Source organism: Oncorhynchus gorbuscha, linkage group LG16 (assembly GCF_021184085.1).
Source record: "Oncorhynchus gorbuscha isolate QuinsamMale2020 ecotype Even-year linkage group LG16, OgorEven_v1.0, whole genome shotgun sequence".
NCBI lineage: Eukaryota > Metazoa > Chordata > Actinopteri > Salmoniformes > Salmonidae > Oncorhynchus > Oncorhynchus gorbuscha.
This window is the reverse complement of record NC_060188.1, coordinates 23,433,925-23,457,076: the sequence shown is the minus strand read 5'-3', so window position 1 is coordinate 23,457,076 and position 23,152 is coordinate 23,433,925. Positions and strand designations below refer to the sequence as shown.

At 44.3% G+C, this 23,152-nt stretch overlaps 1 protein-coding gene across 6 annotated transcripts in view; it reads right to left on the bottom strand.

Moving 5' to 3' along the window:
* Positions 1 to 231: 231 nt before the first annotated feature.
* Positions 232 to 23,152, bottom strand: part of LOC123999048 (axin-1-like) — a 33,960-nt gene continuing 11,039 nt past the window's right edge. For 4 of the 6 annotated variants that reach the window (XM_046304395.1, XM_046304393.1, XM_046304394.1 and 1 more), the window contains exons 2-11: positions 21,380 to 22,354; positions 15,324 to 15,470; positions 13,662 to 13,758; positions 9,714 to 9,851; positions 6,289 to 6,845; positions 5,994 to 6,152; positions 5,598 to 5,849; positions 5,059 to 5,160; positions 3,381 to 3,530; positions 232 to 3,110 (exon numbers count right to left, since the gene is read on the bottom strand). In XM_046304395.1, coding sequence (XP_046160351.1) covers positions 2,990 to 3,110; positions 3,381 to 3,530; positions 5,059 to 5,160; positions 5,598 to 5,849; positions 5,994 to 6,152; positions 6,289 to 6,845; positions 9,714 to 9,851; positions 13,662 to 13,758; positions 15,324 to 15,470; positions 21,380 to 22,275 — 2,619 coding nt within the window. In that variant the 5' untranslated portion in view covers positions 22,276 to 22,354 and the 3' untranslated portion in view covers positions 232 to 2,989. The remainder of the gene's footprint in view (positions 3,111 to 3,380; positions 3,531 to 5,058; positions 5,161 to 5,597; positions 5,850 to 5,993; positions 6,153 to 6,288; positions 6,846 to 9,713; positions 9,852 to 13,661; positions 13,759 to 15,323; positions 15,471 to 21,379; positions 22,355 to 23,152) is intronic. The other 2 variants (XM_046304396.1, XM_046304397.1) reach the window with 2 other exon arrangements.

Below are 23,152 nucleotides of genomic sequence, written 5' to 3'. Positions count from 1 at the left end.
TCAAGCAACGCCCACAATGTCAGCGGATCAAGACTGCCACCTTCAGTTGAAGCTGTGCCAGTCAAACCCTGCAGATTTTTTATTTATTGCCAAATCTACTTTGTGGGCGACACATTATAGTAAAGTACACTTTAATAGGACATTAAGTATTTCATAAAGTGTTGTTAGTTCATAGTTTAAAATCAGTAATAAACAGTTAACACATTTGAATGACTACAGGTAATGGAGAAGTTCGGGTTTATTACATATATTTATTGTTCAAGTACCTTTAAATGATAACCGCGCAACTCAGCACTAAGAAACAGGTCCGGGGTAATGAATATCTCCTATAATGAATATCTCCTAAAAGTGAATTGCTGGTTGATGACATGTACAATTTTTTACATATTTACATAGAACATTTTTATCCAAAGTGAGATGTGACATAGGAAACACTTCAACAGAACATGGTTTGTAAGACGCAAAATAAAAATTTAAAGCAAGGCCCTGGTAACACTTGAGAATCACACAGCGGATGTCATGAGAGGATGGCAATAAAAGGCACTCTGTGATGGTTGTTATATACATTTCAATGACCATAAGTGTGTGTGGGGGGGGGGGGGGGGGGGTGAGTTCACTTTGGGGCTTTCACAGTAAGAATCACTGCCCTCCATTGGAAATACATACAGACAGTGAACATCTAATAATCTAATGATAATCATAACAGAGAGACAAATTCTACATTGTAGTGTGACAGATGATGGTCGAGTACCAATATTGTCAAAGATCATGGAGTAAATGCCTCTCGTTATAAAACCATAAAGTATGGTTATTCAAAACTTTATACAGGAGCAATAGAGGGTTGTCCATTACGTATGTTAACTTCATACAGATTCTTTAAAAATATCCATCTAAATAAATACAAAAACAGCATCTCAGAAAAGGAGATCGTCCTCTCATATGTGGTGTTGATAAGAGAACAACACCCAGCAATACAGCACTCTGATGAAAAAGGTCCTTACCATCCTAATCAAACACGACGGATAGCACATTCCACCTTGCACTGACCCCCGGCACAACGCCCTGGAACAGGGCTCTCCAACCCTGTTCCTGGACACCTACTGTCCTGCAGGTTCCCTCCAACACGAATCTAGCGCAACTGATCGATGAGCTGAATCAGGTTAGTTACAGCTGGGGTTGGATTGGAAACCTACATGGAAGGTAGCTCTCCAGGAACAGGGTTGGATTGGAAACCTACATGGAGGGTAGCTCTCCAGGAACAGGGTTGGATTGGAAACCTACATGGAGGGTAGCTCTCCAGGAACAGGGTTGGATTGGAAACCTACATGGAGGGTAGCTCTCCAGGAACAGGGTTGGAGAGCCCTGCCCTAGAAAATTGTACAAGAGAATTCCAGTTCGACACAGGGATTTGGAGAATAATCAAAGAGTACCCATGTGAATGAGGGTAAATGAAGAAGAGAAAAGGGGATGACAAACACATCAACTTCTACTGTTCTCTTTGGTGTATTGTGACCTATTAAAAAAAGTGGATCACTTCATGCTAAAGTTATTTCTAGAGACAATTTCTGCCAGGCACCAAATTTAGCTCTATAGAGCTATGAAAGGCTACAAGTCATTATTCAGCTGTATTTGTGATATATCAACTAGGTAAACATATATGATGTCCTTTCGTTGTCCAGAGTGAAACCATGGGGTCAGGATCCTTTCTGAATGCATGTGAACACACATTAGATGATCAATGCTCTATTGAGACAAACCTCCACACACAGATCCACACAGACCCTTTCTCTACACAGACACCCGTGTATGAACCTTCAGGAGACTTCTACTATGGACTCTGGTCTCAAATGCTTAACAAAAGCTCTAGACTGTAAATAGAATCTGGATCTGAACTGTCAGTAGCATGTACACACACAACTGGTTGTGATTATCTCCGATCAAAGATGTTATTTTCTGCACTGATCTGCTACAATTAAGACCTAACTGTAGCAAAATCTAAAAGTTACCGAACATAGTGGGGATCAATTTAAGTTGGCAGGTGTCTGCAGGCATGGGTATAATAATGTATTTAATGTGCATACACACACACGCGTACACTATGGGGAAGAGACCTCAGAGTACAGTACATTGTACACAGATCGAGCTACTGCTGGGGAGTCCCTTCCTAATTGAAAAACACAAAACATGAGGGCAACCTCAAGAAGGCATTCCTTTTCATTTTGCTCCATTGACACTAATGCATAATACAGTGATACGTGCAACATGACAACTCAATGCCACTTAACTTTAGAGGACTGGCAGGGTTGAGTGTTCCTGTAAAAAGCACTTGGTAGAACATGGGGCTGTATAATAGTTCCAACAATACTTGAAAAACAGCCCTGTCAAAACACTTGGATCTCGTCGAATTGGAACAGCGCCACTGCTTTAATAGGATTAAAACGACCGCTTTTTAAAATATTTAAATAGATAATATAAAACTTTATCGTTATGTTTTAAACAGACAATCTGTACACATCTGGTACGAACACAGAAAAATGACACGCGTGGTTACATTAGAAAGGATACCTTCTGATACGTCATATCAAAAATAATATGCTGCTTTAGTAAGCAGATTCATAGCATTTTTCTTATTGTCAAATTGTACAATGCTACATTACATTACACTCAGAAAGACACTGAAGGAGAGAATGTCCGCTTTTTTTTGTCCAATGCTTTCCTACTCTGTCTGCACAATGCAGTAGCACTGAGCAGATATGAAAGCCTTGGGAGTCATGAGTGTCTCCCACAGTGATCACTATGCACTCTTCTCATTTCCTCCTCCCTTCATCCATTCCCTCCTGTAGCGACTTACTCCGTACCTTTTCTTCCCCTGCCAATCCTCCCTCTGGTCAAACACTTTCCCTCCGTCTCTCTCAAGTGAACAGCTCATCCGTCGATAGGTCCATCGCAGGCCGACTTAGTGATTGTCTCATTCCTCTCCACCTCCATGTCAATCAATCTTTTCCACTTTCCCAATGATCTTCTCCTCAAAGATGGGCAGGACAGCATCATCTTCGCGTACCTCTTCGAACACCACCCCAAAGTCATTGCTCACCTTCTTGAAAAAATACCTAGAGTCGGTTGGATAGAGAACAGTTGGTTGTTAGTTCAAGTGCATTGAAAAAGCTTGATTTATTATGCACAAAATTTACATAAGATTATTTATTATTATTATGAAAAATGGACTTTGGAATGTGGTTCATCATTTTCCACATTACCATAAACACAACAAAAACGTGATATTCAATTTCAAGGACTTCAGAGTTTAATAGACTAAAATGTTACATAACATCATCCTGTAAATCTAGTTTCCTGTACCTCACCAGGTATAGTGACCTCACCTGTAGCTTCCTTTCTTAGTCAGCAGCTCTTTGAACTGGCCCAGCATGACCATGCGACCTTTGACCGACGTCCTGTACGGGATTGGCTCCCCACAGAAGTAGTAGGCCACCGTAATGTTTTCACACGCGGGCTTCTTCGTCACTTTATGCCTGCAAACAAACAAGTAAGAGGTTCAATAAATGTATCAAGTCAAGGCTTCCTTTCATCTTTCGAATGAGATGTTTCAAAGACCTCAGCAGAACTCCAAGCTCTGATCATTTGACATTTGACAGAGTACGAGTGGGGGGGGGGCAATAATTCTGACATCGAGGTATAATTTCCTCTCAGTCAGAATCTGATGTAGGAAAACAAGATTTCAAGTCACTCATACTCCCTCTTTACAACTTATGAATGTTTTGGCTGTGACAGCCACCAGAGTTGCAATGCAGACTGTTTAGGTGGTGAAGCATAATCAACCAGGGGGCCAGGGACCCCTAGTGGGGCCCTTAGTTTGATTTCCAGAGGTCTGCCAAAATGGAGACAACCAATAAATGCAAAATATGTTTGACAAACAACTTCAAATAATCAGTTTCATGATTTGAATATTTCATGATCCACAATGTGTGACTTTACAAATTGATTTCCTCTAAAATGCTATCAAATTGAGCACTCCTGGTACAGGTAATATTGCCCTAAGGACCTTGTCCGGGGAAAGTATTCATTTATCAATCAGAGTTCATGGAGGTAATGTTGTTCCAACAAGGAAATGCTGAGTTTAAATGAGATTGTGATGAAGACGTGCTATGCCTAAATGCTACCAGCAGGGAGCAGGCTACTACAGTAAGTAGTGTTCCAATTGCATGCCCCTGGGCCTGTTGTTGGGTTTGATGGTGTGGAGTGAGGTGGTGGAGGCCCAGTGATAGGATGGGGTGGTAGAGACCCAGGGGCTATGCCAGGATAGCCGGGCTTTCATCTGGTCCTCACTGCAGCTATCCTGTCCCCCTACATCACTAAACTGTCCATCGGAGGAAGAAGCCACGGGACATCAAACAGACTGCAGCTTCACACAGAGAACATCAAAAGCTCTGCGTTCTCGCCCCACGCAGCTTACAGTACACCTCTCCCTAGCTGCTGCCTCCTACTACCTCCCTCCCTGTTCCCCAGTTCTATCTTCCCCATCTCTCTCCACTTAATATCATTCTAATCCCTCTCATCCCTTCTGCTTACCAGTGTGAAGCTAGAGGTATGATCATTCTCACCGCCATCCACCGTCTCACTAACTGCCATCCCACCGTCTCACTAAGAAATGGCTGAAGAGGTGAGACTGATTGTTCTAATCCCCACCCATACATAAGCAAATAAGCAGATCAAATATGAATTTATAATTGACAAAAAAACTAAACTACACACAGATGTTATTGTACAGGAAACTACAACTAGATTATGGGGATACAAGTATTAATGCCAGTCATCAAACATATATGCCTCTGTTAATCTCTATGGAGTCTAGTCATACAGACAGGCCTCTGCTTGGCTGTGCAGATACAGAGCAGTCGGGTCTGGATGCTGCTGGTGATAGACATGGGAGGAGGTGGTGAGGTGGGGTGCTGCTGTGACCAATGGGATGGGGGTTTGGGTGCTGCTGTGACCAATGGGATGGGTGTTAAGGGCTACTGGGGTAAACCAGACTGGACGTACTCGGACAGCTCCGTGTCAGAGACGGCAGGCACCACGCCGAGCGGCGGGAACAGGGCGGGCCTGGCGGCAGCGCGCCCCCGCTGGATCACTTCCATCACATACCTGGAGGACCCAACAACCCTGGGAGTTAGACACGGACCAGCCACAGGGCCACACCAACCAGGATACACACACCAGGGATCATGCACAGATGTGCAATGAAAATGTAAAACAAGGTTGATCAGTGCATCATGCTACTCAAAGGGGGGTTTGATCAATGAGAAAAGTGAAGGGGAAAAAAGGGAAAAATATTTAATTCTTTAGAAGTCTGATACTCTGTCATGCTTCAGCTCACCCAAACATTTGCTGTTTCAGCACAAACATTACTTTTTGATAACAACTTTACTCTTTTTTCCTGTATTATCAAAAGGATGAGTTTGGGGATTCAGTCACATGGCTGCCACAGTCAATACAACAATACAACGGTTGGCTAGACATGACCTGAAGAACCAGGCTGTGACAGAAACATCTCCCTTCCTCCCCAGGTAACGCCGACTCACCTCTGTTTGGTCTGTAAGGTCCCCGTCTTCTTCTTCTCCTCCTCCAGTCTCCTCCTAGCCTCCTCCAGCTGAGTGAGGGGATTGGGGGCCGGGTTGGGGGGCATGGTGGGGTCCTGGATGAAGGGGTGTGAGGGCTGCACACTGTTCCGCAACTGGGCGCTGACCCACGGATGCACTGCCCCCGGACGCTCCACAGAGCTGGGCCGCGACACCTCGTGGCTCGACGGGGTCTTCTTGGACCCTGTGGTGCTCCTGGGAGACATCCTTGTCATTGTTTGACCCAAATGTACACATACCACCATAATATAGATCAGAGAACATTCAAATGACTTGCATCTCTGTGGTTGTACGTTACCGATTCCCTACGCGGGAAAGAGCCATAAAGCCGGAACTCACCCGTAGGGGCTCTTCTTGTTACGGACCGCCTCTCCCTCCATCATCCACTGGAGGATCTTCTGGTTCCTCTCCACGTCCTCCGGAGGCACGGGCACCTCAAAGGTCCGCACCTCCTCAGCCTTCTTAAATGGCCGCTTCGATAGCGTGCTACCTTTGCTACTACGGAAATTGTATGATAAAAGGACAACAATGTTAAACGGCAAGTGTTAAAAAAACATTTAAAAAACAGAGACATGGTAGATCTAAAAACATAATTCAAAAGAGACACGAAGAGGCTGTGTGTTTCTGTGTGTACCTGTAGCCCAGAGGACCCATCGGGCTGGGGCCCATGCCGTCAGCATAGTTGCGAGACTTGGACCCATAGTTGTGCTGCTCCATCCCCCAGTGGAAGTTACCATTGACCCTCGTGGCTGCGTCAGCCTCCACCTGCTCTTTGGGCTTCCCTCCGGCTGGGTGGTGGATGTGGTGCACGTGTTTGTGGTGGTATTGGTGGCTGGCAGCCTCCCCTTTGGGCCCCAGCCGAGCTGGGTGTTTGCCTGGGCCTGTGGGCAGTGGCATCCCAGGTCCGGGCACCTTGCCACCTGCAGGGAAGCCATCGGGTGAGCGGGACTTGGGGGAGTGGCGGCCGGTGCCCGGGGACTGGCAGCCGGGGGTCTTCATGACTCGCTGGACGTGGTCGTCCAGGATGCTCTCGGGGTTCTCCTCGTGGGCGTCAGGCCGCAGCGCCAGGCCGTTGTAGCCGATGTCAGAGTAGCGGGGGTTGTTGTAGTGCTGTGGGTGGGCACCAGGGGGCAGTCTGTGACTGGAGAACGAGGTGGATGTGGAGATGTCTGCATCCTCACCCTCTTCCTCCTTCCAGAAAGAAAAATATGATTAAATATACTGAAAATGGTTACTACCCAACTCAACAGCAATACCACAAGTTGACATTTCAGAGATTATGTCAGTATATAATATACAAATATATCCTACCCACATGTATGAGCTTCAGTGTCTGGTCATTTCCCAAGAAAATAAACGGAGCCCCAACTTACCACATTGCGAAATAACAACTGCTAAAAAAGGCTATTTGTTCCAATCAGTCACACCAGCAGATGGCACACTTCCACAAGACCATGTGTTAACACGTGCCGTGGCATTATCACGGCTCTGCTGCAGAGGGAATGTTCTTCCTCTGTGGTGCAAAGCTATTTCACTCTACATCACGCCTGCCAGCATAATCTTTACTACAATTAAATAGCTCTATGTATTTCAAGCTACAACACTGCTATGTTCTAGTTTCTAGACAAAGGCACGTACAGCCATAGTAACTAACTGTATGGCACGTACAGCCATAGTAACTAACTGTATGGCACGTACAGCCATAGTAGCTAACAGTATGGCACATACAGCCATAGTAACTAACAGTATGACACGTACAGCCATAGTAACTAACTGTATGGCACGTACAGCCATAGTAACTAACAGTATGACACATACAGCCATAGTAACTAACAGTATGGCACGTACAGCCATAGTAACTAACAGTATGACACATACAGCCATAGTAACTAACTGTACGGCACGTTCAGCCATAGTAACTAACAGTATGGCACGTTCAGCCATAGTAACTAACAGTATGACACGTACAGCCACAGTAACTAACAGTATGGCACGTTCAGCCACAGTAACTAACAGTATGACACGTACAGCCATAGTAACTAACAATATGACACGTACAGCCATAGTAACTAACAGTATGGCACGTTCAGCCATAGTAACTAACAGTATGACACGTACAGCCATAGTAACTAACAGAATGACACGTACAGCCATAGTAACTAACAGTATGACACGTACAGCCATAGTAACTAACAGTATGACACGTAGTAACAACAGTATGGCCATAGTAACTAACAGTATGGCACGTACAGCCATAGTAACTAACGTACAGCCATAGTAACTAACAGTATGGCACGTACAGCCATAGTAACTAACAGTATGGCACGTACAGCCATAGTAACTAACAGTATGGCACGTACAGCCATAGTAACTAACAGTATGGCACGTTCAGCCATAGTAACTAACAGTATGACACGTACAGCCATAGTAACTAACAGTATGGCACGTACAGCCATAGTAACTAACAGTATGGCACGTACAGACATAGTAACTAACAGAATGACACGTACAGCCATAGTAACTAACAGTATGGCACGTACAGCCATAGTAACTAACAGTATGACACGTACAGCCATAGTAACTAACAGAATGACACGTACAGCCATAGTAACTAACAGTATGACATGTAGCAGCAGTGCATACAATCGTGCCCTTATTTCACCCGGTCGGTCTCTGTAACTAAATGAATTGCTAAGGATGTGTTGACCCGGTCTTCCACTCCCCTAACTAAAACACATCAGCCCCCATTGGCTCCTCACCCTTCCCACACACCTTTGATGGCATTTCAACATGGGAATCATTGGCAAATAACAGTGGGCAATTTATGTGGTGGAGGCTTTGATGCTCACTCCAGGTAGAGGAATCCTGGGCGGGAGCGAAGGACTTTTTGATGAGGGTCTGACTGGCGCATGCAGATATTGGCCTGGCTCAGAGCAGCTATGCAGGCCATTGCTCTGCACTCTCAGTTACCCTGTTCGTGCCAAAATGAGGCCAGATCCAGACCTGCTAAAAGGCATCTACTAATGAATGTGATGTACCGTGTCTCTCTCACTCACTCTCACCTCAGGGAAGAGGAACGTACTGCTACTATTGAACATGTAAATTATACATTAGGTGGGCCAATATTCAGAGCTTTGAAAAGAAAAGCGAAAAACACCTATTACGTTATTGATCTCTCAGTGGCACCAATGCATTGATCCTAAAGGTTCTGTATTATTTAGAGGCGAGATAAAGACGAATGGTTTAATCAGTCAACAGCACCATAATACCACAGGCTATCCTGCAGTATTGACCCGTTCCTTTCAGACACTACTGGGGGAGTATGCCTAGACCGGATGTGACCTCTCCATCAATCAACATTGGATTGAGGCCACATTCAGTGAAATCAGGGTGTAAGTCTGTGGATGAAAACCAGGTAAGAGAGCAGAGGAGAGGAATTGGGGGGGGGGGGGACTAGCTTATCTTTGATTAAGGTAAGAATATCAGTTAATAGAGTCACTATTTGTCACTCCCCTGTCTGCCACCAGCTCTTAATAAAGAGAAACCTACTGTTCCATGATGGCGGTTCCTCTTACGGAGGGGCCAAACGACATAAAATATCTGCCTTGAGACTTAAGACCAGGCTCTGTGTACCGAAAGAGATTCCATTTGCGGTGAGCGCAGGCATTTCTTCACGGTCCAACGGACTTCAAACAAAGTCATTACAGTGCGCCAGGCTCACAAGTGGCTCAGGCTGTCTGCGAGTGTGCCATCTGATGCCAGAGACAAAGGGATCCAAGATACAGTGGGGATGGATCCCTGATAGGCCAGAGCTACACTTTTAGAAATGATTCATAATGGAATAATGTCAGTTTCCTTTTAATGAATCAACCCGGTCCTTTCAAACAACAGGGATATTACAGTGTACCTTCTGATAGACAGCCAGACAAATGGCGACCAGCTGTAGAGAACATAGTAAGAGGTTGTTAAGAGGATGATGGTATAGAGTGGTATAGCGCCCCACCAGGGAGGGGGATCACACCGACAAGCATGGCGGTACTTCTGTGGACAACAACGTACCAGTCGGACTCTCTTCAGCCGCTCCTCCAGTTTCTCCTGAGCCTCCCTCTCCCTCAGCACCGCCTCCAGCCGGCTGATCAGATCCGCCGCAAACTTCTCCGGCTCCACGTGAATGTCCTTTGGTATCCGGTTGGTGCGCTAACAGAGGGGAACACACCATTTTCCAGTTCATTTCAAATTGTACCAGTAGTCCGTTCGCTGATAACAATGTCACCGTTTTCTCCTGAAAAGGTAAAACACCTGTGGTCACTATGCTGTTCACTTCGGTTGATGGAACAAAAAGGGAGAAACTTAAACAGGAGGAAAGGCTTATCAAACACGTCGACAGTTTATCAGGGAAAAGCTAACAGGGGACCTGTAATGGAAATGAAGGTGCCAAAACAATAACCTCAAACCGAAGTCAAGATGACTGTTGCTTAGTAGCTAATGTAGTACCTACAAGGTCTGATTTGACACGGTTTAAGGCTTTGAATAGTCTGATATAGGCTGCTCTGCATAATGTATGCTGTAAGGCGGAGGCATTCTTCTCAATAATAAAAAGTTTCAACATAGGGCACTTCCAAAGTTAGAGAAAATGTATAAGATAGATAGTCAAATATCAGCCATAAACAACTTTGTTGGTCAGCGACTTTATAATATAATATTTTTTATTTTTTTTAAACACTGAAATCAATCTCCAGATCGACCCGTCACAGCGTGACACCGTGCCCCACTTGCCTAGTTAAATGAAGAGGTTAACAGAGTCTGAGCTACAGGCCACGTCTGAAAAAAGACAGTGAAAACTCGCTGGTACACCACAGACCAGAATTAATCTCTACAAGGTGATTGTCCATTCAAAATAATCCCCATCATTGCATGTTTACTTACACGCAGCAAAGTGAAGTACATTTTCTATCAAAAGGAAGATGCTGGGAATATGCAGCTCTTAGCTGGTATTCCCAACACAACTCAAGCTTGTAAGGTGCATTGTTGTAGTAATCTAGCAAAGAGAGATTAAAGTACATTCTGGGGATAGCCTAAATATTGTAGAGGGCCGTTTTACTCAGGGCCCCACTGAAGCACACAGGATATGTCCACATGCTGATTACAAAGCCGGAGACTTCTGCAGCTCTGACTGCTATTTTCTCTTGGAATTCGGATTCAGTTGGATTCATATTCATTTTACCCAACACAGACAAAGTTTTACACACAAACAGCCCAGAGTAGCTTTATGGCTGTTAGAAGACCTGGCTGTAGAAATTACTTCACTACTTTGGCTATTACCCTCTATTAGTGAAGAATGTACACGGAGCGTACAAAACATTAGGAACACCGTCCTAATATTGAGTTGCACCCCCAGCCTCCCTTCATCAGGGCATGGACTACAAGGTGTCAAAGAGATCCACAGGGATGCTGGCCCATGTTGACCCCAATACTTCCCACAGTTGTGCCAAGTTGGCTGGGTGTCCTTTGGGTGGAGGACCATTCTTGATACACAAAGGAAACTGTTGAGCATTAAAGACCCAGCAGGGTTCTTGACACAAACCGGTGCGCCTGGCACCTACTACCGTACCCTGTTCAAAGGCAATGCCTTGTCCAGTCACCCTCTGAAATGGCACACATACACGATCCACATAACCTATCGTCACCGTCATCTACACTGATTGAAGTGGATTTAACAATGACATCAACAAGGGTTGATCGCTTTTACCTGGAGTCACCTGGTCATTCTCTGTCATGGAAAGAGCAGGTGTTTCTAATGTTTTGAATACTCAGTGTATGTAGTGCATTCAGAAAGTATTCAGACCCCTTCACTCTCTCCACATTTTGTTACGTTACAGGGTTATTCTAAAATGTAATACATGTTTTTTTATTTTCCTCATCAATCTACTCACAATACCCTATAATGACAAATCAAAACAGGTTTAGATTTTTTGTTTGATTGATAAAAACAAAATGTAAAAAACCTGAAATATGACATTTACATAAGTATTCAGACCCTTTACTCAGTACTTTGTTGAAGCTCCTTTGGCAGCGATTACAGCCTCAAGTCTTCTTGGGTTCGACGCTACAAGCTTGGCACAGCTGTATTTGGGGAGTTTCACCCATTCTTCTCTGCATATCCTCTCAAGCTCTGTCAGGTTGGATGGGGAGTGTCACTGCACAGCTATTTTCAGGTCTCTCCAGATGTTCGATCAGGTCCATTCTGGGCTCTGGCTGGGCCACTCAAGGACATTCAGAGACTTGTACCAAAGCCACTCCGGCATTGTCTTGGTTGTTGTCCTGTTGGAAGGTGAACTTTCGCCCAAGTCTGAGGTCCTGAGCAGGTTTTCATCAAAGATCTCTCTGTACTTTGCACCGGTCATCTTTCCCTTGATCCTGACTAGTCTCCCAGTCCCTGCCGCTGAAAAACGTCCCCACAGCATGATGCTGCCACCACCATGCTTCACCAGACGTGACACTTGGCATTCAGGCCACAGAGTTCAATCTTGGTTTCATCAGACCAAAGAATCTCGTTTCTCATTATCTGAGTGTCCTTTAGGTGCCTTTTGGCAAACTCCAAGCGGGCTGTCAAATGCCTTTTACTGAGGAGTGGTTCCATCTGGCCATTCTACCATAAGGCCTGATTGGTGGAGTGCTGCAGAGATGGTTGTCCCTTTGGAAGGTTCTCCCATCTCCACAGAGGAACTCTAGAGCTCTGTCAGAGTGGCCACCGGGTTCTTGGTCACCTCCCTGACCAAGTCCCTTCTCCCCCAATTGCTCAGTTTGGCCGGCAGCCAGCTCTCGGAAGAGTCTTGGTGGTTCCAAACTTCTTCCATTTAAGAATGATGGAAGCCACTGTGCTCTTGGGGACCTTCAATGCTGCCGCCATTTTTTTGGTACCCTTCCCCAGATTTGTGCCACGACACAATCCTGTCTCGGAGCTCTACAAACAATTCCTTTGACCTCATGGCTTGGTTTTTGCCTTGACATGCACTGTCAACTGTGGGACCTTATATAGACAGCTGTGTGCCTTTCCAAATCATATCCAATCAATTGAATTTACCACAGGTGGACTCCAATCAAGTTGTAGAATCATCAAGGATGATCAATGGAAACAGGATGCACCTGAGCTACATTTTGAGTCCCATAGCAAATGATCTGAATACTTACATAAATAAAGTATTTCTGTTCTTGATTTTTAATACATTTGCAAAAATGTCATTATTTAGTAGATTGGTGAGGATTATATTTAATTTAATCCATTTTAGAATATTCCTGTAACGCAACAAAATGTGTGTGGGGGGGGTCCAGGGGCCTGAATACTTTCCAAATGCACTGTACGTCTCTCCATTACCACTGCAGTATGTGTCTGGGACTAATCCATTAGACAAAAACAGAACCATCAAGGACAAGGCAGCCAGCGTTTCCATTTGTCTGCTACGCATAGAGTTAGTTTCTTTATTATTTTGTATTCTGTGTACCAAAAAACAGAAGTCAATGAAAAAAATAATATATTCTACACAAAAACATAAATGCATTCTAATCTGAGGGAGAGAGTCTTGTTAAGCAGGACTCTTGACTCCGAGGCCCAATTAGGATGGCAGTTCTCCTGTAGGGAGCTGCAGAGGCATGCAGGGAGGCGGGACTGCCACAGAGGAGAAACACTGCTGTCTGATGGGCTTCAACACAGACAGACAGCTGAGGGCTGGGGAGAGTACCAGGCACAGTTTAGAAAGCACAAACCTCAATATGAGCTATTCACACACCCTACACAGGCCCAGAGAGAGATGCAGTCAGGCATCTTACAATGCAGGAAGGTGGAGAGATGGGAACATTTGAGAAAGACGGATGTTTCTAGAATACCAGATAAAAGCAATGTCAGCAGTCTTTGATGAGCGAGTGGGGTTCTTGCAGGTATGTGTGTATACTTGTTTGTGTAGGGGTGTGTGTGTGTGTGTGTGTGCAGCTAAACCAAGGTTAACTTACAGGAATATGAGGTAGTGGCACACGCCCATTTGCTTTGGCACTTTCATGCATCTCTCGTCGATGCTGTTTGCGATATTTGTATGGTGGTACCCCATCTCTGGAACAAAAACCAAAAGGACAATTTTACAAACATATTCAAAACGAGAAAACTCATAAGTAAATGCAGCTTCAAAGTAACCTTTCTAAACAGTAGCTCAATCATCCTAAGAGAAGGACAACATTTTGGGACTTCATGGTAAATTGAGCGGGTTGAGATTTCTGGATTTGGGTTTCGGTAAAGACCAGAGTATCTAAACCCCGAGGGTTTCCTCTGTAGCCCTACACAGTAGTGAACAAGCAGAGAATGGTGCGGTCGCTGACACCAACACTATAAATTGTTTTATCCCAAGTCTCAGTGGCCCTGCTGGGTTTGACTCGTCTGCGCCAGGAGCTGTGGAACAAACAGCTGATAATGGCCTCTAATCTATCCTGCTTCTGACACATGTTTTTGTCCTGCTGAGCAGCCTTTGATGTTTCTTTAAACATGCGTTCCCCTGTGCCATCTCCGAACTTACAGCACCGTTCCTGCCTTCTCTCTTCTCTGGCTTCCCTCTGCCAACACATCCTAGCTCGATTTACTCGAAAGGAAACATGCTGCTTCCCGCTAAGGCGGAAGAAAGAGGATTGCTGCGCTAAATAACAGCTTGTGTCCAACATGGGGTCCTCCAAAGGCACTACTTATACCCATCCTGGAACAAACCATTGTCAAGCAATGTGGGTATGTCATATAAGACCTAGGCGTATAACATATTTTTATTCATTGTGTACCGACTCATTTTACACAATTATGAGAGCCCGTCAAAATCTACTCAACCTTTCACCGCCAATTCTCCACCATTTCCTCAGAATTCCAGGAAACTTGATTTAAAGGGTAACAAGTCAATGCCTTCAGATAACATGCTGTGGCCCTGTCATACCTCCCAGTTCATAGCTCTATAATTAGCATAAGTAATGACATTTAGCAGCTTTCACTCGTGTGGGTAATGAACAGATGGCTGTTCTCTGAGGAGAGGAGCAGAGAGAGATGTGTTGCTGCTCCCAGTGACAGACAGACAGGGGGAAATGGCACCAGTCTGCGTGCAGCAGGAGGTGCTAGTCAGACTAGGGTCCTATTCATTTGGCACCAAACGGAAGAAAACATACTCAAACTTGTTCAATTCAATTCTGTTTTCTGTGGCAAAACGTTTTGCTACTGTGTGCCCTAATGAATACAACCCAGGTAGAACTCAGATACACTGGGCATGGATGAAATTGAAAATAACACTCACTATTCGCTATGCCCACACACTCACATGTCATGAAATGGTTTGTGAAGGTCCTCATGCGGAATGGGAAGGAACAAGGAAGCTAAACTTCATATCTCGAAGGCATTCTGCCCTTACTTCTGGTATGTACTATTACAGTTTGACCGATTGTGTGTGTGTGTGTGTGTGTGTGTGTGTGTGTGTGTGTGTGTGTGTGTGTGTGTGTGTGTGTGTGTGTGTGTGTGTGTGTGTGTGTGTGTGTGTGTGTGTGTGTGTGTGTGTGTGTGTGTGTGTGTGTGTGTGTGTGTGTGTGTGTGTGTGTGTGTGTGTGTGTGTGTGCACGCGTGGGAGGTGACGCGGAGGCTGTGCGAGTACGTACACACTGCTGTCGGTCAGGGAGAGTGTGTCTACGTCGCTGGCACTGGACATGCTCTGCTGCTCGCTGTCGTTGGCGCTGGTGGCAGGGGCCATGGCGTAGCCCGAGTTGACATAGTACGGGTTGACAGGCTCCCGCCACGGCACGCGTCTGGAAGAAACGCCAACATTCAGAGAGATGGCATTAAGGCAAAGTCATTAACAATAGAGAGCACATGACATAACACAATCAATTCGTGTCAGAGTGTATTAGCACCATTAAGCAATAGATTCAGGTTCACATGAGATACATGCAAGTAAATTTTACAAAGATTATTGCAGCACTGTATTATCACAGCATTAGAAGGGAAGGACGTTGTTAGTTATTTTGGACAAGAGCCGATAAAAGCTCAGTGACAATGCAAATGTCATTTAGATATACAACAAAGAAACATTTCCAAATAAGACTACTGTAGTATCTCTGTAGTAATACATGCCTTTCACACCAAACCACCCACATTGTCATAATGAATATCCTTCAGAGGGTTTCTAAGGGTAGGTACAGTAGACATCCTGATTGAATTCTTATTGGAGGCATCGCATCACCACAGCCTCCATCGTTGACTCAACCTCCCTCAACACACTCCTCAAACGGCTCCCTTCACATGAATTATACATCTGGCTAGGCCTCGCTTCTCTTCATCTTTAAACTGAAAAAGATCCCTAAAGTGGTCAGTGCGTGCTCCCTCCCTGGGAACTCTGAAGGTCTCAGTCTTACCAGAGACCAAACCAAACCCAGGCTACTTCTGTCTGGTTATCATTAGTCAGCCCATATTCTGCCTAGACGAAGAGAAATAACATCTATTGCGAAGTGGTAAATCATTTTGGATTAAGAGAATAATGGAGAGTAAGTTGAAGAATGTCTTTTAGTTCTACATTATGTAAGTAAAGGGATGAGATTCTAATATGTCTAGAAATGACAAATGGTTCTCTTTGAAAAGCAATGGCAGTCGTGACAGAAGATAGCATTTATTTTGTCATACCTAGACTGCCAGTCTTATCGAATAAAATGACGATATAAACTAGATGTCCATCCAATTGTTGGGAGATTTTTAAGCGAATGTTCCTAAATCCACAAAGTAAATCCGCGCATTTTCCCAACAGTGGTGGATTCCCACCAAACTGAATTGTCGAAGATAAAAAAAACAATCAGTGCCTGATGACGTGGTGCACAGAAAATGTACCTTTTCGGCTCCCCGAATAAAATGTGAATGTTTAACGTGTTTCCAACGCATTTTCAACTCTACCGACGGTTTTGCCACAAACACCAGCGGCAGGCTAGTCTCCTTTGCACCCCAGTATCTCTACCTGCACATGCATCTTCTGCCGATCTACCATTCCAGTGTTTAATTGCTATATTGTAATTACTTCGCCACCATGGCCTATTTATTGCCTTAACTTAACTTACCTCATTTGCACTCACTGTATATAGAATTTTTGTTTTCTTTTGTTCTACTGTATTATTGACTATGTTATGTTTATTCCATGTGTAACTGTGTATTTGTATGTGTCGAATTGCTATGCTTTATCTTGGCCAGATCGCAGTTGCAAATGACAACTTGTTCTCAACTAGCCTACCTGGTTAAATAAAGGTGAAATAAAAAAAATGATGATATCATCACAGATAAGAGCGAGAATATTTTTGGGATTTGTCAAACGGGGGTCAAGCATCGATCATCATGTCACCAGAATAAGACCCTAAACATTTATTGGAAAGGAGCATCAAGCTCATCACCGTGCACTTTCACCACCCTGTGAAGTTCATCGTAACTTATTTCATCTGTAGCCTAATAAACTGCATGGTTTCCTGAGTCGTGGTGGGAGGGACCGCACACCATGTGATCGAGTGACTCCAAGTTTACTTCGATACAATGGCTATCGATATTTGCGCATAAAGGCATTTCCGCCACCATTTTGCACATAATAACATTTTACCAAAACAAAAGAGATCCCACCATGTCAAACGAACAACTTATCGGTCAGCATTTAGAAAATTGTACAGAAACTTCCTGTTTCTATCACAGTTGTTTTATTTTTAAACTGGATTACTTTACTCACATAAAATCTATGGATGGAAACGTGGGTATTGGCTATAAATGACAGGACATAGGCTAGTGGCACTGCCGTCACATTCCACCAGGACCATATCAGGGTGAGGTACAGCTATTCGGCAAAGAGCAATAAAGTCCTCGACAATCTCGGAGTCAAATTTCCCCCGAGATAAACAACAACACAGAAACATGCCTCACTTCCTATTCCACATAACATGGACATAAATACAGGTCTAATCTTCTAAAAGAACATGGGTCCAGTCATGCTTCCTGAACAGAGAGAGCCCTGTCCTGTCCGTCAACCATAAGTCCTATCAGCGTTTATCACTGGAAAAGAGATTACAGTTTAATACTGAAGCACTTTAGTCATGAAATGATGCTTATGGCCTTTTAGCATTTTCCGTCCATAAGCACTGTGAGCAGTAAACCTTTACATAATCTGCCCTTCAATGGAAGTCTACTGAATTACCCGTGGCGAACATGCATGACATTTGCTTTTAGCTTACAAGCCAAATCTAACAAAACATGAAATGTCATAACGTGAACAACTAAGAAAACAAGGGAAAGAGGTCAGATAAGTACTTCATTTGGAATAGTCAGCAATTTTGCAATAAAGGTGAGTTTCCTATGAAGTCAAAAACGTCTCTCTCTCAAAAAAAAAGTTCAACAGTTGAGTAGTAAAAATCGATTCCCTTCTCAAAACAGAGGCTCTGAGGAGAACACATCTTTGCTCTGGATGCTCTAAAAAACTACTTTGAGGAACAAAACACAAACAATGATGGCATCCCTCATGCTACATTTATCAAACAAAAACAGGTGCAACCAATACGAGCCGTCAATGCATAGAAATGTACATTTTGTGGCTGAGGTGCAACGTGGTTGTGGATAACGACCACGTTCTATGGCCAAGGTTTCAAATTGAGTGGGATTCATTTAAAGGAAAGAGCGTTGCGAGAGGAAATGCAACTGAAAGGGGCAGCTGCAGGAGGCCAGTCTGTTTTAAGGAGTGTGCACGGCAGGGGAGCGAGCGCCAAGCAGGAAGCCACCTTTCTACCAGGGTTTCCCCTTGACCTGGAAGCCTGCTTCCCCTGCCGCCTCCTAGAAACCAGGGCTTCCAATTCCACAACCTGGCTGTGTTCTCTCTTCAGGGCACCACAGGGAAAATGGCAGCCTCCTACCAGAACCTGAAACACAGCCATCCGTCCTACTGACTGGTAGTGAGGCATCCGTTTATGAGCCTCTAAGCCCAAGCCTGGTTCAGCCTGAGAGGAGGAAAGGGATGGATCACGGGTGGAAGCAGCTCTCGGATTACTGCAGCCTCTGATGATTATTCCCAGGCAGCACTCAAGCCCATGATCTAGAATCTTCTAATGATTGAAGCAGCAGCCATGATGTCAATGTTCACAGAATCACAGAGAGAGAGCAAAGAGAGGAGGCCGGAGGAGGGAGATGCTTTCAAACCAACACCGGTTTCATCATGGTTGTTTTTTTATCTGCTGTTTAGCTATGACAGTGTGGGTGCACAGCTGTAACTGGATGACATTTCATCACGTTTCTTACGACCGACGAGTTGGCCAGATGGCTTTCGTTTCGCCGAAACGTTACTCGTACCTCTCAGAAAGCCCATCAAAACATCATCCATACCTTTGAATAGCCCTGTCCTGAAAAACTAAATTAACTTGTCCTCCTGGTGCACAGTGATAGAAGCTCAATGCCAAAGCATTAGATGTAGGGCCTTTTGTTGTTCCAACGACTCACGCATTTCTTTGCACCTAGAGAATAACTACTGGTCCTTTGGTCACTCCCCTTTACATTGGAGTGCAGCCACCCCTGGATCACCACTGATTGGTTACACAGCAACATAGGTGAAGGAATCAGACCTGTTAGCAGCTTAGTTACTCATTAGATTCTCTCTACAATTACTCTGAAGATGATAGTGTTATATAAGAATGGAGGCTAACCTGTTCAAACCAGAAATTGTCATGGAGATGAACCATCTAAACTACTTTCTGAGGAGACCTGGAGAGAGGAGGGGCACCAGGGGAAATGTTCCACGGGGAACCTGAGTCAGGTGTGAATTGAACGAGTCTTTCAGAATGAACAGTTTCATATAAAATGTGTATTCATGCTCCTCATAGCATGTAACCATATCCAGATAGCTTTGGCTCTACAAGAACAGTGACTGGCTGAGGCCATCACCTGCTTGTCTGAGAACGACGTAAAAAAATATCACACAACAGTTTTTTGGTGCATTACTACACAACTGAGAAAGAAAAAAAATGTTTTTCCTCCCTTTTAATTCCCTGGACTCTGGTCTTCACACATTAAGAGACATCTGACTGGTGCAAAATTTAGTTGCACAAAAACCCGAAGGGTGATGCTAAAAGGCTATTTAAAAATGGAGGGTATAATCTTTTTGTAATTTCTGCCAAATACTAGACCTAATGAAATAGTCATTTGAAAACAACCTTAAAAATGCACTGCTCTCACTAATTAAAGCCAATCATATCCAGAGGCCATATAATACACAATCAGATGTAGGGTGGAGCGGGGAGTGTTTGTGGTTTTAAAATATCCTAGTCTTTCATTCTGGCACATTTATAGGCCCGCTGTAAATGAGAAAAGGTGACATATATGCCTATACACTGTAACTATACTAAAAACTCAGTTCAGAGCATCTAAATAGACTAAAGTCAGACAAAACAATATTCCTTAGCCTAAACAATGTGCTATTTCTGAGTAGACCTATTTTCAAAATCACAACACTAGTCCCAAACTGGAACAAAGACTTGGAAACATTACCATTTAGTCAGGCTAATTGAAAAGACTGATTTCAAGTCCCTCGGCCCTGCGACCACAACTCTTCAACACATCCTCTGCACACTAAGGTGCTACTGCATCTTCTACATATGTTAAGGTTTGTCTAAGACTGTTGATGGAAAAGTGGGTCAACTTCTAGGGATAGAAATCTTCAATCTCTGCACCAGACAATGCCAACAGTGAATACAGTGTCCTTAAGCACATCTGAAAAGTAAAAATGCTGTGTTCTTACATATTTCAGAGCAAGGCTAAATAAATCCGCAAAATCCCTCCACATATTCTTCTCACAACTGGTGATGATAGCAGCTTTCCTTAGTGACAAATACGGAACAAATTCAGAGATGTGTGAATATGTCTTTAAAAAAAAGATTGATATTTCATTCACAGACTTTGGCAGGAACATTTGTAGGCCTAATCCTTTGCATAGTGGACTAAAAAGCCCAGATGCGCTGTTTCTGTTCCAACAGGGCGAGGATTAGAGTTTTAAGTAGTCAGTCACGTCGCACAATCCCATTCTGCGCAAATGAAATGACAGAAGGCTGTGACACAAAGATTTCTGTCAAATATAACACAAGCATCATATTACTATTAATTAAAGAATGGAAGACAGATAAACAAGACTGTACTTTTACAATCCTATTTTAGTCATCCAGAAGAAAAATTTGGGGAGTGTTTCCTTTTTTGTTGTTGTGCCAGGTTCATTTCCTTAGACAGGGAATACTTCCTTTGACTTTCTGCTGCAGTTTAACAAGACTTCTCCATTTTCCACAGTCAAAAGAGAAATCATGTTGAGCTTTTCTCCGAGCGAACCTTTCTTCCACTAGAAAAGCCTGCCATTCACAGGAAACCTGCGTGGGGAACACAAAGAGCGGCTGCCTCCACCTTCTAACAACCAGCAAATGCTCTCCCTTCGACCCCTGCCACTGCCTCACCATCACAGGTACTTAAAGGCCTCTGCCTACACTGCATTCCTCTCATCTTAAGCTGTCCGCTGTGCTAAACTCAGAGCCACTTTTCATCTCCAACTTCAGGCAGCAACTCGCACAGAGGGGGGGAGGACAAGTTCATTTCTAATTCAGCACTTGCACAGAGAAGCTAGATAGTTATAAAGGCTGGAGAGAGAGAGAGAGGATGTCGGGAGAGGATTTACCTGTACTCGTGACTGTCCTGGAATCTCTTGGTGCTGGTGACACGTTGGGAAGCGGTCTCCTGAAGCAGCTTCTGAGTGAGCCGGTTGCTAGGATCACTCTCCTGCTGCTCCTCCAACTCGTGGTCACATCTCCACTCCTCGTCCTCGTTCAGCGTGGGCAAATACCCTGGTAAAACCTTCCCACCCCCAGAGACAGAGCTCTGGTCACTGTAGAGCTTAGGGCTCTCCCCCCCAGTCCTGGTGTATTCCAAGTAGATATCTGACTTGAGGAACAGAGGGTAGGTGTTCTCCTCCATCATAGTCTGAATCTCAGTCTGAGCCTGGTCAAACATGGCCGGGTCAATGTGCAGCCTCATCACACAGTCCTTGATGAAGCTCTTGGTGGCTGGTTTGATCTGTCTCGAGACTATTCCATTGTTGTCCAGGATGTACTTTTTATAAATGGCTTTCGCCAGTTTCAGCTTCTTCTCCTCGCCCTGGCCCTCACTGGCCTCGAGCTTACGGAAGCCAGTGCAGGCGAACCAGAAGTCCAACATGTCGGCACATTCCTCCTGCTTGAGGAACGTCCTGAACAGGTGGATACCATCCTGGTCGTCCAGGAGAGAGTGCAGGGACTCTGCCCACTTAAGGTAGGGCGGCGTGGGGGAGGCACTGCCCTCCGGCTCATAGCCCAGGTCCAGGTCAGGTCGTCTGGGCGTGGCCGTGGAGGCCTCGTTCTTGAGGCTCTCGCTCTTGAAGGAATAGAAACCGTGGGTGTAGGGCCGTCCATCGCTGGACACCAGCTCTCCCTCCTCCCCAGGGACCGGGGGTCTGGGGGCATCCTCAGTGAAGCTGCCCCCCAGATCCACCAGGCAACCCCCCACCTTGTCGCCCACGCTCATGTTCACAGCGTCCATACACCCCGTCCCAGTACAGCCCACCGTGCAGAACGATCAGATCCACCCCTCTACTTATGCCACCGTGAAAGAATTTCTCCTGTAAAAAAAATACAAAAATATATAATGAGTGGAAACTTTAAACACATAAAATGTAAACGTATTCACAGGCAAAGTGTCAGACGTTTATTATCTCATTTTGACAACTTAGTAAAAAAAGAACAAACGTTTGAGACAAATTGGAAATCCATTCAATAGTGAGAAAATAAAAGCAGACTGCATATCTATGTCTAAGCATAGAATTCACACAAGTCTAATATTTCAAAAAGAAATCCTGCCAAAACAGAGATTAAATAAATGATTTCATTGCTCACATCGATAGCACCCATTTAAAGGTTGAAAAAATATTTTGACTACTAAGAAATACAATTCAATATCCCCTAAAACGAAGGGCATTGAAGAAATCGATGCACACGAAAAAAAGTGATCTGTGTGTCATATGTTCACACAGATTAGCACGTTCCATGGATGACTCCCTACAGCAATACCTTAACATCAGAAGATTCTAGAACATATTTTTATTGTTGGGTTTCTGAACTGCATCTAGGCTATATGCTAGTGTGAATGAAATCTATTCTATAAAATACAGAGGTAGCTAAAATAAAGAACCCTATTTCAGATATAGATAGCCTAACTGCTTCGTGACAATCATATTGAATGTATTTCCGACTTCAAATGATTGGCTGAAAATAACTGAACGGAAAAGGGTTATGGAGACCCAGTAGTAGAGTTCCTCTTCCTTCCATTCTTTAATACTGTCAGGGTTCTTATTTTGTTTTCCCCCCTGTAAGTAGAGACAGATGGGCACATCGACCCCTCTTCACTGTTGAAAATACTT